The sequence below is a fragment of the Eptatretus burgeri genome, chromosome 4 (assembly GCF_056783735.1).
Source record: "Eptatretus burgeri isolate ZD-2024b chromosome 4, Ebu_testis_v1, whole genome shotgun sequence".
NCBI lineage: Eukaryota > Metazoa > Chordata > Myxini > Myxiniformes > Myxinidae > Eptatretus > Eptatretus burgeri.
The window spans coordinates 41,985,443-41,999,223 of record NC_140964.1 but is presented as its reverse complement, the minus strand read 5'-3'; the positions used below and the strand labels follow the sequence as shown (position 1 = coordinate 41,999,223).

The following is a 13,781-nucleotide window of genomic DNA, read 5'->3' as shown; positions in this document are numbered from 1 at the left end:
GGTGTATGACACCTCCCCCCCCCTCTCCACCAAGACCCTTCCCCAACCCCTGCCGAAACGGCTCACTTGAGTGCATCCGACATGGCCCAGCTATTCACCATGCTGGCACAAATGAATGCGGCAATGACAAATGAAATAAAAAACGAAATGAAAGACATGAACAAACAAATAAACGAAAAGATGGATACATTCACAAACGAAATAAAACGCATGAAAACTAAAATGGAAACAAACATGAAGGAAGAAACGAGAAAGCTACGGGGTGAGACGCAGAACATGGGCCGATGCCTGCAGGCGGGCATGAAGGCCGTGACAAAGGAAAAAGTAATTCGGGAGACAAGAGACGAGGTGAAAGTAATTGCGAGGGAGAGAAAAGAACAATTAATACGGAGAGCAAGGATGAGGTACGCGGAGATCGTGAAAGAGCAAGGAGTGAAAAACAGGGAAGGACGGGAGCGACTTAAAGAGAAAGCAAGGTTGACCTACATAAAGATAAGGGAAAGACGCCAGAAAGAAGCAGAGACCAATAAACACGATGAAGACGGGGTAAGTGACGCGCACACACACACGGAGGTAGTGGAGGACAATGGGGGTGAGCTCGCGGAGCGTGCAGGGACCCGGTGCGAGCACCTGGATGGCCTCCTCCAGGAACGAGGGGAGGGAGTATGCCCCCTTGAGGAAAGTCACGATCAGGTGAGTTCGGTCGTGCTTTGCGAGGTTGAGGGGACGAGTGCTGTGGACGGGTGCACGGAGAGCTTGGGGGGTATAGAGGCCCCGGAGACCCTTGTGGGGACACGAATCCCCAGTGTGGTTGTCCCGGTGTGTGTGGTGCAGGGTGTGAGTGCGTCCCCGTGTGTGGCAGCGACCCCGTGTGTAAGTGGTGTGGTGGCGATGGTGCCAGAGTGCGTACTTCCCAGCACGCCATGTGTGGATGAGGGACCGTGTGTGAGTGAGGCACGGAGTATGGATGAGACACCGCGGTTGAGTTCCCCCGCGTGTGTGGATGAGGCACCGTGTATGAGTGTCGCCGTGTGTGTGAGTGAGGCACCGCGGGTGTGTGCCCCCGCGTGTGTGAGTGAGGCACGGTGTGTGGATGAGGAACAGCGGTTGAGTGCCCCCGCGTGTATGAGTGAGGAACGGTGTGTGGATGAGGCACCGCGGGTTAGTGCCCCCGCGTGTGTGGATGAAACGGCCAGTGTGAGTGAGGCACCGCGGTTGAGTGCCCCCGCGTGTGTGGATGAGGCACGGAGTGCGAGTGAGGAACCGCGGGTGAGTGCCCCCGCACGCGTGAGTGAACGGCCGTGTGCAAGGTCGCTGTGTGCAAAGGAGACCGTGTGTGTGAGAGAGCGGTATGTGAGGGAGATGTCGGTTGACATGCGGGAGCACGCAGCCGCGTCTCCCGGTGTGAGTTTGATGGAGTGGACTGTGTGCGTCGTAACACGCAGGTATGCGTGTGTGGAATGGAGACGGAGACGGAGACGGCGACAGAGGAGAGAAAGCCGAGTAGCGGCTGTGGTCGTTTCGGGGACCGTGCCGGGTTCACCCAGCAGTGAGCACGCGGTTCGTGCTGTGCAACGCACGAGACCACCACGTGCTCGCTTGCGAGAGTGAAGTCCCGGTCCGGAAACGCCAGCGGTGGATTTGCCGATCCCGCGGACGGACAAAGTTTAGGCAGGTAAATGGATTTGGACCGGACGGGTTCTCCACGCGATCGTGTGTGTTCAGCTCCAACGGGCAAAGCACACGTGTTCGCGTGGGGAACCCCTCGAGACGTGGGGCTTGTGTTTTTTTTTTTGCGCACGGTGACGTCATGGCTGCACGTGTGGTTGGAATCCGGCAGGAGGAGTATCTCTGCCGGATGGTACCGTCCAAGGAGGGACGAGGAACACGTGCAGCTGCATGACGTCACGGGCAGGTGTAAAGTGCGCGAGCTCTGAGTTGCCGCGCAGGTGCTGCGCATGAAAAAAAAAAAAAAAACAAGCCTCACTTTCGGGTGCACAGGATTCCTGGGCAAAGGGTGAAAGACCCCCTTACCTGGGCACAGGATGGAAACTAGTTAGGGGGAAGGGTTAGCTTAGTTAGACCGACTTCATGGGGCAGGGGTAAGTCCTCATGGAGTCCGTGGAATGGATTAGTTAGAGGGATTGTAGCCAGATTTAGGTTGGGAAATAAAATGGGATTATTTGAGGACATGGACAGACTTATGAATGTGTAGAGGGGACGTAGCTTAGCTACGTAGTGTTAAAAGGAACGTGCTGTAGTTTAAGGGACGACGTGGGAGCACGAGTTAGTTAGGGGATGTAGTTAGGAGGATGGCAGAGTTCAGCGGTGTGTGTGTGTTGAAGAGTTGTGAGGTGAGTACATGTTGAGTGAGTGAGGCCAGCGGGTCTGTGTGTGTGGAGTGAATGGGGAATGCATGGTGCGATGAGTGATTGGGGGGAGGAGTGACTCCCACCCAAGGGACCCCGGGGTCAGTGTAGAGTGAGTTAGCTGGGTTAGTCAAATTGAAAAATGGAGGTCGTTTTGTTGTTGGTGGGAAAGTAGGCTCGAGACCCATTTGGAGGGGTGCAGGAGCCCTGTTGACGGGCTTGGGAGCGTGGCTGCGAAAGGTGAGTATCGCTGAGTGGGTACCCCGGGCACCAGGCGAGTCTGCCGCGGTAGGCCATGGGCCCATGGGGGGCCGGGATAGAGTAGTGGGCACGGGTGCGCCTGCTTGGTGTGGGGGCCCGGGGCGCCATTAGCCGCGTGGGCAGTGTTGTGGGCACGGGTGACCCTCGGAAAGGGGCCCAGGAGGCCGGCCTGCCACGTGTGCGTTTCAGGGGAGGTGCCGTGGGGGGCACTCCCCGGTGTTAGGGAGCTGGTAGGCTCGGAGGCAGTGTAGTGCCCGGGGGTGCCATAGCGGGAGATTCGGCAGAGGGTCGTGCCTGCCAAAGGGAGCCACGTGTCCCAGCCAGGAGACCGTGTGAGGGCACGGAGAGAAAATTGGGGGGCGAGGCCCGAAATTGTGAGGACACCAACACAGGCGACGGGAATCTGGGTTTATAGAACCAATAGTTTAAGCGAGAGGAGCTTGTTGAAAGCCCCGGGGTAGTTTAACAGTTAAATGGTTAGGGTAGATTAGGTGATGTACCCCTCCGCACCATCCATCCCCTCGCTCTCGTTGTGGGCCGCTGGACCCACTTTGGGGTTAGATCGCCGAACTCTGGGGAGGCCATTCTGAGGCTTCGTTGGGCCTCGACACAGGACGTTAGCTCTCCCTTGTTCCCCTCTGGGAAGGGAACGTAGGGGTTGGGAGTAGGCTAGGTGACAGGATAGGTTAGCCGAACAAGGACGATAAAGGGGGTTAGGGGACGATTTATAGTGGGGAAGTAAAAATAAAAACAACAAAAAAAATTAAGTTGGGGCTAAATTGGGGTTTGACAAATTAAGGGAGTGGGTATGTACAGTGACAGGCAAAGGCGATAGGTTGGGAGGGAGACAGGTAGGTAGGTCCGAGCCCGCCCTCCAAGTGGCCAGCACCACCGCACTCCCTCCACCAACCTCCACTGAACGGCAAGAGCTGGCCAACTTCATCGGCTGGCCGTGTTTTGCTTCAAGGCGGAGGCCGGCCAACTTCATCGGCAGCTGTTGTTTTGCTGCAAGGCCTGTGCCATCGGCTGGCCGTGTTTGCTTCAAGGCCTGTACCGGCCAGTTCATCTGCTGGCTGTTTTCTTCAAGGCCTGTTCCGGCCAGTTCATCTGCCGGCTGTGTTTGCCTGCAGCGGCCTTCTTCTGCGGGCTGTGTTTGCCTGCTGCCTTTGCCATGCCATGCCCACTGCCCCTGTTCACCAGCCCCCGTTCAATTTTTGCTTTGCCCCCCCCCCCTGTTCGTTTCCATGTGCGCCAGGATCTGAAAGCAACAGTTTGCAAGCTGCAAGAACTGCCCTGTTGGCAGCTACAACACGGGCCTGCAGTGGCGGCCCGTGCACCGTGTTTGTGTTCATGCATCCATTCGTTGTGCTCATTGCGTGTGCCACTTGAGCTGGCACGGAGACTGCGTTTGTGCAGCCCAAGCACCGTTGTGGTTCACTGAGTTCAGTTCAAAAGGGAAGGCCTTGGACTGCGTGTGAGCAGCCAGCCACGTTCCCTGTCACCTGCATTGTTTGAGCCAGAGACTGCATGTGGGCAGCCTGGCTCCCTGCTAACTGCTTTTCTTTTGCAGAGTTCAGTGATCCTGGGCCATGGTTTAGTGTAAAATTTGTAAGTTAAGGTTAAGATGTACTGTACATATGAGTGCGCCCCCGGCATGTATGTCTTAGCGCCGGCAATTTTATTTAAGTCGTCCGTGTGAGTGAGTTTGTTTAGATAGTTACGCAGCCCTCAGGTTATTCATTTTGGGGACACGAATACCATGAATGTCGCACTCAGGGATCCGTAGGTAAAATGTACTAGGGGAAAACTACACATGATGGCACACGAAAATTTGACGACTCGGGACGAGTCTGTAAAAAGGGAAGGGGTTAGTGTTGTGGTTACCAAATTCGCAAACCACCATTCAGGTCTCTTAGGTGAGGTATCTCGGTAAGTGCATGTGTAGTTAGGCCCAAACCCTTTGTCTAGTGGGAATACATGTCATTTATGCGAGCTGCGACTCTTCAGGATAGCCGTTTTTCTTTTACTATCTTTATTTTGGACCAACCGCCATGATTACCATCACAACCACAACAACAACCACCAACCACAACGCCGCTTCACCACAACCGCCACGACCTTTACCGTCACAACTCGCCACCATCGCATCACCGTCATCTCGCGCCACTCATGGGCACCGATGCTGAACTCGTGTAGGGCGCACGTTGAACAGCGTGTACAAAATCACGGATTTTGTGCTTCAAAAACGGATCAAAAACGACACACGCCCACTTTTTGCCGTCCAATCGGTGAGCGAGGGGCGATTTGGCCCCGCCTCCAGAACGATCGAGATATGCAAATTTGTGGATCAAAAAGCCTTCACGCCCACTTTTTCTCGGGCCAATGGGGAGCGAGGTGAAAGGTCAAAGGGAGGGGGTCAAAGGCGAAGTTACGGGGGGGGATAAAAGGACGGTGTTCGTCAGTCAGAGGAGAGTCGCAAAGGAGAACGAGAACGAGAAGGAGTCGGAACGAGAAGGAGTCGGAACAAAAAGGAGAACGAGAACGAAAAGGAGAACGAGAACGAGAAGGAGTCGGAACGGAGGGGACGAGTGTGGAAGTCTGGAGCCCGAAGCCTGCAGTGGCTGGAGAAGCTGAAGAGAGTCGGACGAGGGGGTGCTCGCGTCGGTGCCGGGAGCTGCACGCCCGAGGGAGGCCGGCAGCGCGACCTGGCCGAGGTGGAGACGCACACCAGGGATAATAAAGATCCTCTATACCCTGAGCATCAGCAACCCCCTCCTGTTTCCCCCCGCGCTGAGATAGTGCGACCAAGGGGGCCCCGTTCCCACCCCCTACCAGACACCGTCCACGAGGCCCGCGGGTTGCGGGGCCATCGCCGCTCCGCGTCTCATCACCAGACGGGTAGGCCCGACCCGGTCTCGGCCTCAGGCCTGCCTCATTCTTGAGGTATTTCTTTTCCTTGGTTTTGGGTATGTGTTGTCGGCGCCGTCTGTGAAGTAGAATTGTATAAGTGTTGCCGTGTGCTCGGTAGTCGGTATTAGCTCTGCATTGTTTTCGCTTTCATATTTGCTTTTTGTGTAAATGGAATTGTGTTTTCTTTTTTTGTGTGCTTTTGGTGGAATTGTATTTGTGTGCTTCCCGTGTGCCGAGAATAAATGTGCTTTATTGTTGAACTGTTCTCCCGCTTCGCTTCGTCTTTTCCCCCATTGAACCCTCATCTTGCTTCACGTAAAGGGTTGGTAGTGGGCTGAATACGCCCGATAATTAATCGAACCGTCGAGGTCGACGATAACACCGCTCGGTTATTCTGATAGTACGGAACGGGTCGCTTAAGTGGCCCGTGTCCGAAGTCGACCTGCGGCGAGGTGCGATCGCCCGGTCTACCCTCCGCGTGGGTACTTAGGTAGGTCGAATTTGGCGAGCAACCCTATCCCACGCGGGGGCTGATTGGCTCGATCGCGGTGAGACCGAAAGGTCCACCCGTGACTGGTTCCCGGCGTTAGTCCGAGAGGGTCACGACTGGATTGTCCGTCCGGTGGGCGACGTGCCGCGATTCGAGTTACGTGGCCGTTCGCACGCCGGCGGGCGCGAAATCCGCAACAATATATATATATATATATATATATATATATATATATATATATATATATATATATATATATATATATATATATATATATATATATATAATGTTGTTACAGCCACGGGTACAGAGTGTATTATGAGGGGGTTAATCCCCGTTTGTCCTCGGAAGAGCCGGACCTGGGGCCACCGCTCACAATTAACTTTGTGGTACGGTGGGTTACTTGAGAACCACGAAGGCCGATCAGTTAACCACGAGTTCCAGTGTCCACCGTCTAATTTTTCCGTTTAACTCGAGGTCATGTGGCTTCCTGAACGGGGAGCGTGCCCTCGGCAAAGCACCAATCTTATCTTGATTAGATCTTAATTTGGGCGGCCGAGCGTTTAACCGCTGGTGCGTGCCGACTATTATTGGTCAATTTCTGTGGTTATTACCTCGCAGTCTAAGTTTGGACAATGCTGGATCAATGGAAAGCAAGGACAAGCACTGACAGGTTGAAACGTCAAGGAATTTATTAAAAAGGAAAAATAAATAAAAAGAAGAATTTTTTTTTTATTTCCTTGTCGTGAAAATAAGTAAATTCAAATCAATCAAAATAATCTCAAGCAAATAAAGAATTAATCAGGCATTGAAAGAAAAACAGACAAAGAGCAGATGCTTATCACTATGCCTTGCATAACAATTACACACGAGACAAGGGTACCCAGCAGATCATTCAGGGGGTAGAGGAATCAGGTCTTGCTCACCAAATAGAAGTTGTCGTGCATCAAAAAAACGTCCTGAAATGTGTGAGCGTGCCTTGGTCCGCTGCCAGCGCCCTGCTTTACCGTGCGCCCACTCACAAACAGGCTTGAACACCAATCGACGTCAGACGGTTGGTGAGCTGGCGACAGCTGAGTTTGTGACAGTTGGTGACAGCCTCACAGCGCTTCAGCACTTCACTGCTTCTCACAGCACTTCAGCACCTTACAACTTCTCACAGCGCTTCACAGCTCCTCACAGCTGCCCGTTGGTTGTGGCTCCTGGTGGCTCCTGATGGTGGGTGATGCTCGGACCGTTAATGCTGGTTCTGTTAGATACCTGCTCTTGACGTACCTGATTATTAGCATCCCTGGTTCCTGGGGGTGACGATTGTGATGATGTAGCCTGTCGGGATCAAAACTAAACTGTGCGATCATACATTTTTGATTCCGTCCAATAGCACACAACAGGACTAGCAGATAAATGGGATGGAAAAACGGACTAAAAATGCTGGATGGGATGACGGATGTGAGACGACACCTGCAGGGCGGAGTCTCACGCCGCTCCGAACTGCATATCAGCTCGCATGCGGAGTCCCTGCCAATCCTGCTCTCTGTGAACAAAGCCCAAGCAACTTCGTGGGGATGGAGTAATGTTTGGAGGGAGAGGGAGAGGGAGAGGGATATATGTGTATATATATATTAGGGTGGTCCAAAAACAGCAAAAAAAAATTATAAAAAATTCAGATGTTGTCTCCACAACCCTTTAATTATTCCACTATGATTCAATAACTCGCATAAAAAAATTTAACTTGATCGGAGGTGATTTAGAGGTCGCTCCATATGACGACTTTTAGTTTCATGAGTTGGTTAAATTAGGGTATGGTCAGGTACGATTACGGGTACTTCTGGATGTCCGAGGTGGAAATAGAGTGCATTTTCGAACTCTATGGGGTCGATTTACTCGAAGAAATGACTGCACCGACATCGAATTCACTACCATTTCGAAAATATGACTAAAAACATTTTTTTTTATTACTGGAGTTGAGTAACTAATCATACTGACGATATTATTAAATCTATAGTGAATTAGTTGTCGGTCTAAACATTTCTTGGAGTAAATCGACCCCACTGAGTTCGAAAATGCAGTCCTTTTTCACCTACAAAGTACAGAAGTACACGTAATCGTATCTGACCACACCCTATTTTTTCAATCAATGGAATTACAAACTATTAGAATATTTCATCTCATCCATCTATAATTCCAGCTGTGTGTGTGTGTGTGTGTGTGTGTGTGTGTGTGTGTGTGTGTGTGTGTGTGTGTGTGTGTGTGTGTGTGTGTGTGTGTGTGTGTGTGTGTGTGTGTGTGTGTGTGTGTGTGTGTGTGTGTGTGTTATTATTATTTTTGTTTTTTACGGGCACGTACTAGTTTACCAAATACCACTATCATTTCCGCCTCTATTGTTGTCTCCACTCCCGCCTGAACTTATTTCTCGCCAGCCCAACATCCAGTGTTTTCGATTCAATGATTCACGAAAAATATGTTGGTTATTTATTTAGTTATTATTATATTAAATTAGGGTATGGTGAGATGCGAATCCGTAAACTTCTGAACTTCCTAGGTGAAAATGGACTGCATTTTCGAACTCAGTGGGGTCGATTTAGGCCCAAGTCACATTTGTCACGGTGGTCGTGGGGTCTCCAAAATCTACGGCCACTAGCAATTATACGGCGGCCACAGTATTTCCACGGTCACACAATGTATCAGTCACATATGTTTTTATTTTTCGGGGAGCCGCACGGCGTATTTATAAATTGTGGAGATCGAAAACGTGGGGGTGCCGTATGGTCTTTGATTTGATGTCGCACGGTGACCTTAGGGCATCCCTGTGGCGGCCATATAATTTTCAAGGCAGACGCAAGGTGCGCGCAGGGGGACCGCAGGGCGGCCCGATTGCGAACGTGTGGCCAGACGGACGGTAACGAGTGGGTTCTTTTTTTGTCTTTTTTTTTTTTTACCAGTTCTTTTGTTTCGGCTTGTCGAATTGCTACGGCGAACGTAGAAATGAAAAAAGTTATAACTCTGCGCTATAATTCCACGGCGACCCTACGGCCTGTAAAATATAGCCATACGGCATAGGGCCACCCTGAGGCCACCTCAGAAACTCTGCGGCCACCGCACGTTTGTCAATTTACAGGGCGTACAGCCGCCGTATCCTCGCCGTAGAGAAAATGTGACTTAGGCCTTACTTTAAGAAATGTTCAGACGGACAACAAATTATTATACATTAGAAAATATCGAAATGAGTAGGATTAGTTACTAAACTCTAGTAATGATAAATCTTGTTTTAGGTCATATTTTCGAAATGGTAGTGAATTCAATGTCGGTGCAGTCATTTCTGAGAGTAAATCGACCCCATAGAGTTTGAAAATGCACTCTATTTCTACCTCGGACATCCAGAAGTACCCGTAATCGTACCTGACCATACCCTAATTTATTCAAGTCATGAGACTAAAAGTCGTCATATGGAGCAACCTCTAAATCACCTCCGATCAAGCTAAAAAAAAATGTATGCGCGTTATTGGATCATATTAGAATAATTTTAAGCTTGTGGAGCAACATTCTATTTTTTTCGACTTTTTTGGACCACCCTAATATATATATATATATATATATATATATATATATATATATATATATATATATATATATATATATATATATATATATATATATATATATTTATTTGTTGAGGATTCAGCGGTGGCCGGATTCTGACGATGGCGTCAATCACTGTCCACAATCAGGTTGGGTTTTCGCACCCTTCTCTCGACAGCCAAATGCTAGATTCGGCGCCACCCTCACCACCGCCGTCTCCGGGGTTATAACGCCGGCTGGTTCGGCACAATTCTCGGGTTACGCGTCTCGAACCACGATACCAAAATACACCTGTACCTTGCCAGCTGGGGGAATATACCCCGGTTACAGACTGGTTTTGGCAGCGACCGAGCGGAGTCTACCAGTCTGTAACCATTTTCGTTTTGTATCCAAATCGAGCGAATTGTTTCTCAGCACGGCACAAACAAACCCAAAGCGGCAACTTCATACGAATCAGTCAGATTTATTGGGGGACATCGGAGAACACAACACAAGCAAAACATTCAGGACAATGTTTTGCTTAATGTATAACCCGTTTTTAACTAGGGAGATACGGGTTTCGAAGGGGTCCCGAACGAGATAAGCCTTAAACAACATGCAAACAAAACATGGACAGCATGCAGATGAGACAGAGTACTTGGTGATGTTTCATGGACGAGAGGAAAGTGTCAAAAGCACGAATGTGGCTCGTGACAAGCGGATGTCCACAGATTCGAGCACCAAGCTCGAGCATGCCGCGTGGCAAAAATGGCACTCGTCCTCCTTTGTCGCACAGCCCACACACGCGGCCTCTGCGCGTTCAGACCCCGCGAGGTCGACTGCACCAGACCGTCAGGTCGATGGTGGGTTTCAGCTGGTTTCTCACAAGGTCCAGCATACAAGTCCAGGCCTGGCCTGTTCACCAGGCCTCCTTCACGATAGCAGATCGCAGACAGACACAGCCGTCCCGTACACAGCAGATCACGACTCCCACCAGTCGTCTCTCATCCAGCCGAGGGCAGACAGACCTCGTGCAGTCCTTTCCCTGCTTTTCCTTTGGCCCTGGCTCGCTTCTCCAGGCCACAGTAGGCAGACCCGGCGCGCCCAGGTTCAGTTTCTCTCTCTGCAGAATCACCACTGGCTTTCCTTTTTCTGCTTGCCTCGAAGCCCGAGCACGCCTCAAAACCGACTGCAGTTTTTACTTCTCGAGTTTCACTTCCTCTTTTTGGCCACTCCCCCTCTCAGCGCTGGGCGGGGACTATTGTCCGGAGAGAGGAAGGAAGAAGAAGAATCCCTCGGTCCATCACCACTGCACAAACAAATAACAGACTGCAACACCTCCCGACACACATGTATCGTCCTTTTTACCGAACAGCCTGGCTAAACATGCATTTAATGGGGGATCTGGGCTAATCCTATATTTAGTAGCATACTAAGGGCCATTTCCGCAACAGTATATGTATATATGTATGTGTATATATATATATATATATATATATATATATATATATATATATATATATATATATATATATATATATATATATATATATACATACACACACACACACATCTCCAAGCAAATGGGAGTGGTACAAAGGTGTCATGTGGATGTGAAATTTACTGAACAACTCTTCTCGAAGCTTCAAAAGCACGTCGGGGACTCTTGCAATGCAGCTGCAAGAAGGGCTGCAGGGAGCATTTCAAATGCCTCAAGGCAGCTCTCCCGCGCATTGCTCTTTGTAAATGTGTTGGAGAATGTGCACAATCCTAACCCACCTATGAAGGAATTACTTCAACAACAGTCCGTGGCAAATGGTAAAATAAAATAGGATTGGTGGCCATCTTGGCAAATGACCACCATTGCTGCCACAGGAAAAATGTTCGATGGACCTATCACTAAAAATCTTTCATCGATGATTTTGTTGCTGCTTCGAACAGAATCCCCATCTCTCATTTTTCTCCTTTACCCTGAAATCTGAAGCACTTTGTGGCACATCGTTTATAGTGCCAAAGAAAGATAACTTTCCAGGATAAAGATAATAGTTTATGAAACGAGTGGGCCCGTTGGGCCGATGGACCAAATTTTCATTGGTCTTCACAGCCGTGTTGCATACCTGCCTGCTGTACTGCTTGAGCATTAGCTTGCCTTTCACCAAGCCCAGATGTGCTTGGGGCCAACGTGGAGATTGTATGCTCATTGTTATTGCCATATGATACTACTATTGTTGTAAATATTATTAGTGTTAACATTGTAACAAAGCATATATTATCAATTATTTTGTTATTGGAATGCCATGCTGTGGTAGAAGGATGTATTAAGGTCATGTACCTTAACTGCTTTATATACCTTAACATGGGGTGCGTTTAAAACGTGGGAATTCTAACAGATTTTTTTTGTTGTTAATTGGCCTAATCAACTCAGGAGGTCATGACAATCATTTTGCTTTATTTCATTCTACATTAGGACGCTCGAATATAACGTCACAAAAAAACACACACCTCATCCATTCATAGTAGATGGTATTGTGAAATAACCTGCCTTTTCCTGCCTGTCTGTACGTAGGTATATTTTGATATCACGATCGGTGATGAAGCTACAGGGAGGATTGTGATTGGCCTGTTTGGCAAGGTTGTTCCACTGACTGTAGAAAATTTCATTGTCCTGGCTACTGGAGAGGTATGTGGCATTGGTTGCTTGAGGGATCATCGACTTATCATCGACACTTGGAGAGGAGAGTAGGGAGAAGGGGTGGGCTAGGAGGTTGGGGATGCTACAGGGTTTGAGTCGGTGCATATAGGAGGAGAGGGGAGGTTGGGAGAATGCATGTAAACACAACTTAGGATCATACATCATGCAATTCCTTCAGAAAGTATTCACACCCCCTTGACATTTTCACATTTTGTTGTATTACAGCATGAATTGAAAATGGATTTCATTAAAAAAAACAAAAAAACAAATTGTCACCGATTGACACAAAATATCCCGTAATGACAAAGTGAAAACATGTTTAGAGAAATTTTTACAAATTAATTGAAAATGAAAAGCTGAAATGTCTTGTGTTAATAATTATTCAACCCCTTTGCTGTGACACTCCAAATTGAGCTGAGATGAATCCAATTTCCTTTGATCATCCTTGAGATGTCTCGACAACTCGATTGGAGTCCACCTGTGGCCAAGTCAATTGATGGGACATTATTTAGAAAGGAACACACCTTTCGATAGAAGGTCCCACAGTTGACGGTGCATGTCAGAGCAGAAACTCCACCATGAAGTCCAAGAAACTGTCCGTAGAACTCCGAGACAGAATTGTGACGAGGTATAGATCTGGGGAAGGGTACAAAACAATTTATGGGGTGTTTAAAGTTCCCAAGAGCACAGTGAGCTTCATCATTAGGAAATGGAAAGAATATGGAACTACCCAGGATCTTTCTTGAGCTGGCCGTTCTACCAAACTGAGCAACCGGGCAAGAAGGACCTTGGTCAGGTAGGTGACCAAGAACCCAATGACCACTCTGACAGAACTAGAGTTCCTTGGCAGAGATGGGAGAACCTTCTAGAAGGACAACAATTTCTGCAGCACTTAACAAATCTAGGCTTTATGGGAGAGTTGTCAGACAGAAGCCACTCCTGAGAAAAAAAGCACATGACAGCATGCCTTGAGCTTGCAAAAAAGACACATGAAAGACTCTGAGAACATGAGGCAAAAAATTCTGGAGTGTGATGAGATGAAAATTAAACTCTTTGGCCTGAATGCAAAGCATTGCATCTGGTGGAAACCGAGCACAGCTCATCACCCGTCTACCACCATCCCTACGGTGAAGCATGGTGGTGGCAGCATCATACTATGTGGATGCTTTTCAGCAGCAGGGACTGGGAGAATTGTGAGGATCAAGGGAAAAATGAATGGAGCCAAATTCAGGAAAACCCTTGAGGAGAACCTGCTTCAGAGTACAAAAGATCCGAGACTGCGGCAACGATTTACGTTGAAACAGGACGATGACCCCAAGCATACAGCCAAAGGAACACTGTGGAATGGCTTCAGAACAAGAACGTGAAAGTCCTTGGGTGGCCCAACCAAAGCCCGGACTTGAATCCCATTGAGAATTTGTGGGAAGACTTGAACATTGCTGTTCACCGACACTCCCCATCCAACTTGAGAGAGCTTGAGCAAATCTGCAGGGAAGAATGG

General features: G+C 49.0%; 2 protein-coding genes across 21 annotated transcripts in view; one reads left to right on the top strand and one right to left on the bottom strand.

The window, feature by feature from the left end:
- LOC147027882 (sorting nexin-2-like) overlaps positions 1-13,781 on the bottom strand; it is a 249,288-nt gene that overhangs the window by 96,333 nt on the left and 139,174 nt on the right. For 18 of the 20 annotated variants that reach the window (XM_085877607.1, XM_085877609.1, XM_085877606.1 and 15 more), the window contains one exon: positions 12,805-12,916. The exons of 1 other annotated variant lie outside the window; for it this stretch is intronic. In XM_085877607.1, coding sequence (XP_085733733.1) covers positions 12,805-12,916 — 112 coding nt within the window. Of the gene's footprint in view, positions 1-9,786; positions 10,898-12,804; positions 12,917-13,781 lie in introns of those variants that run through there. One more of the 20 variants, XM_085877622.1, reaches the window with a different exon arrangement.
- The window catches only part of LOC147027884 (peptidyl-prolyl cis-trans isomerase B-like), a 35,535-nt gene that overhangs the window by 10,780 nt on the left and 10,974 nt on the right, over positions 1-13,781 (top strand). The window contains exon 2 of the mRNA XM_085877628.1: positions 12,155-12,268. Coding sequence (XP_085733754.1) covers positions 12,155-12,268 — 114 coding nt within the window. The remainder of the gene's footprint in view (positions 1-12,154; positions 12,269-13,781) is intronic.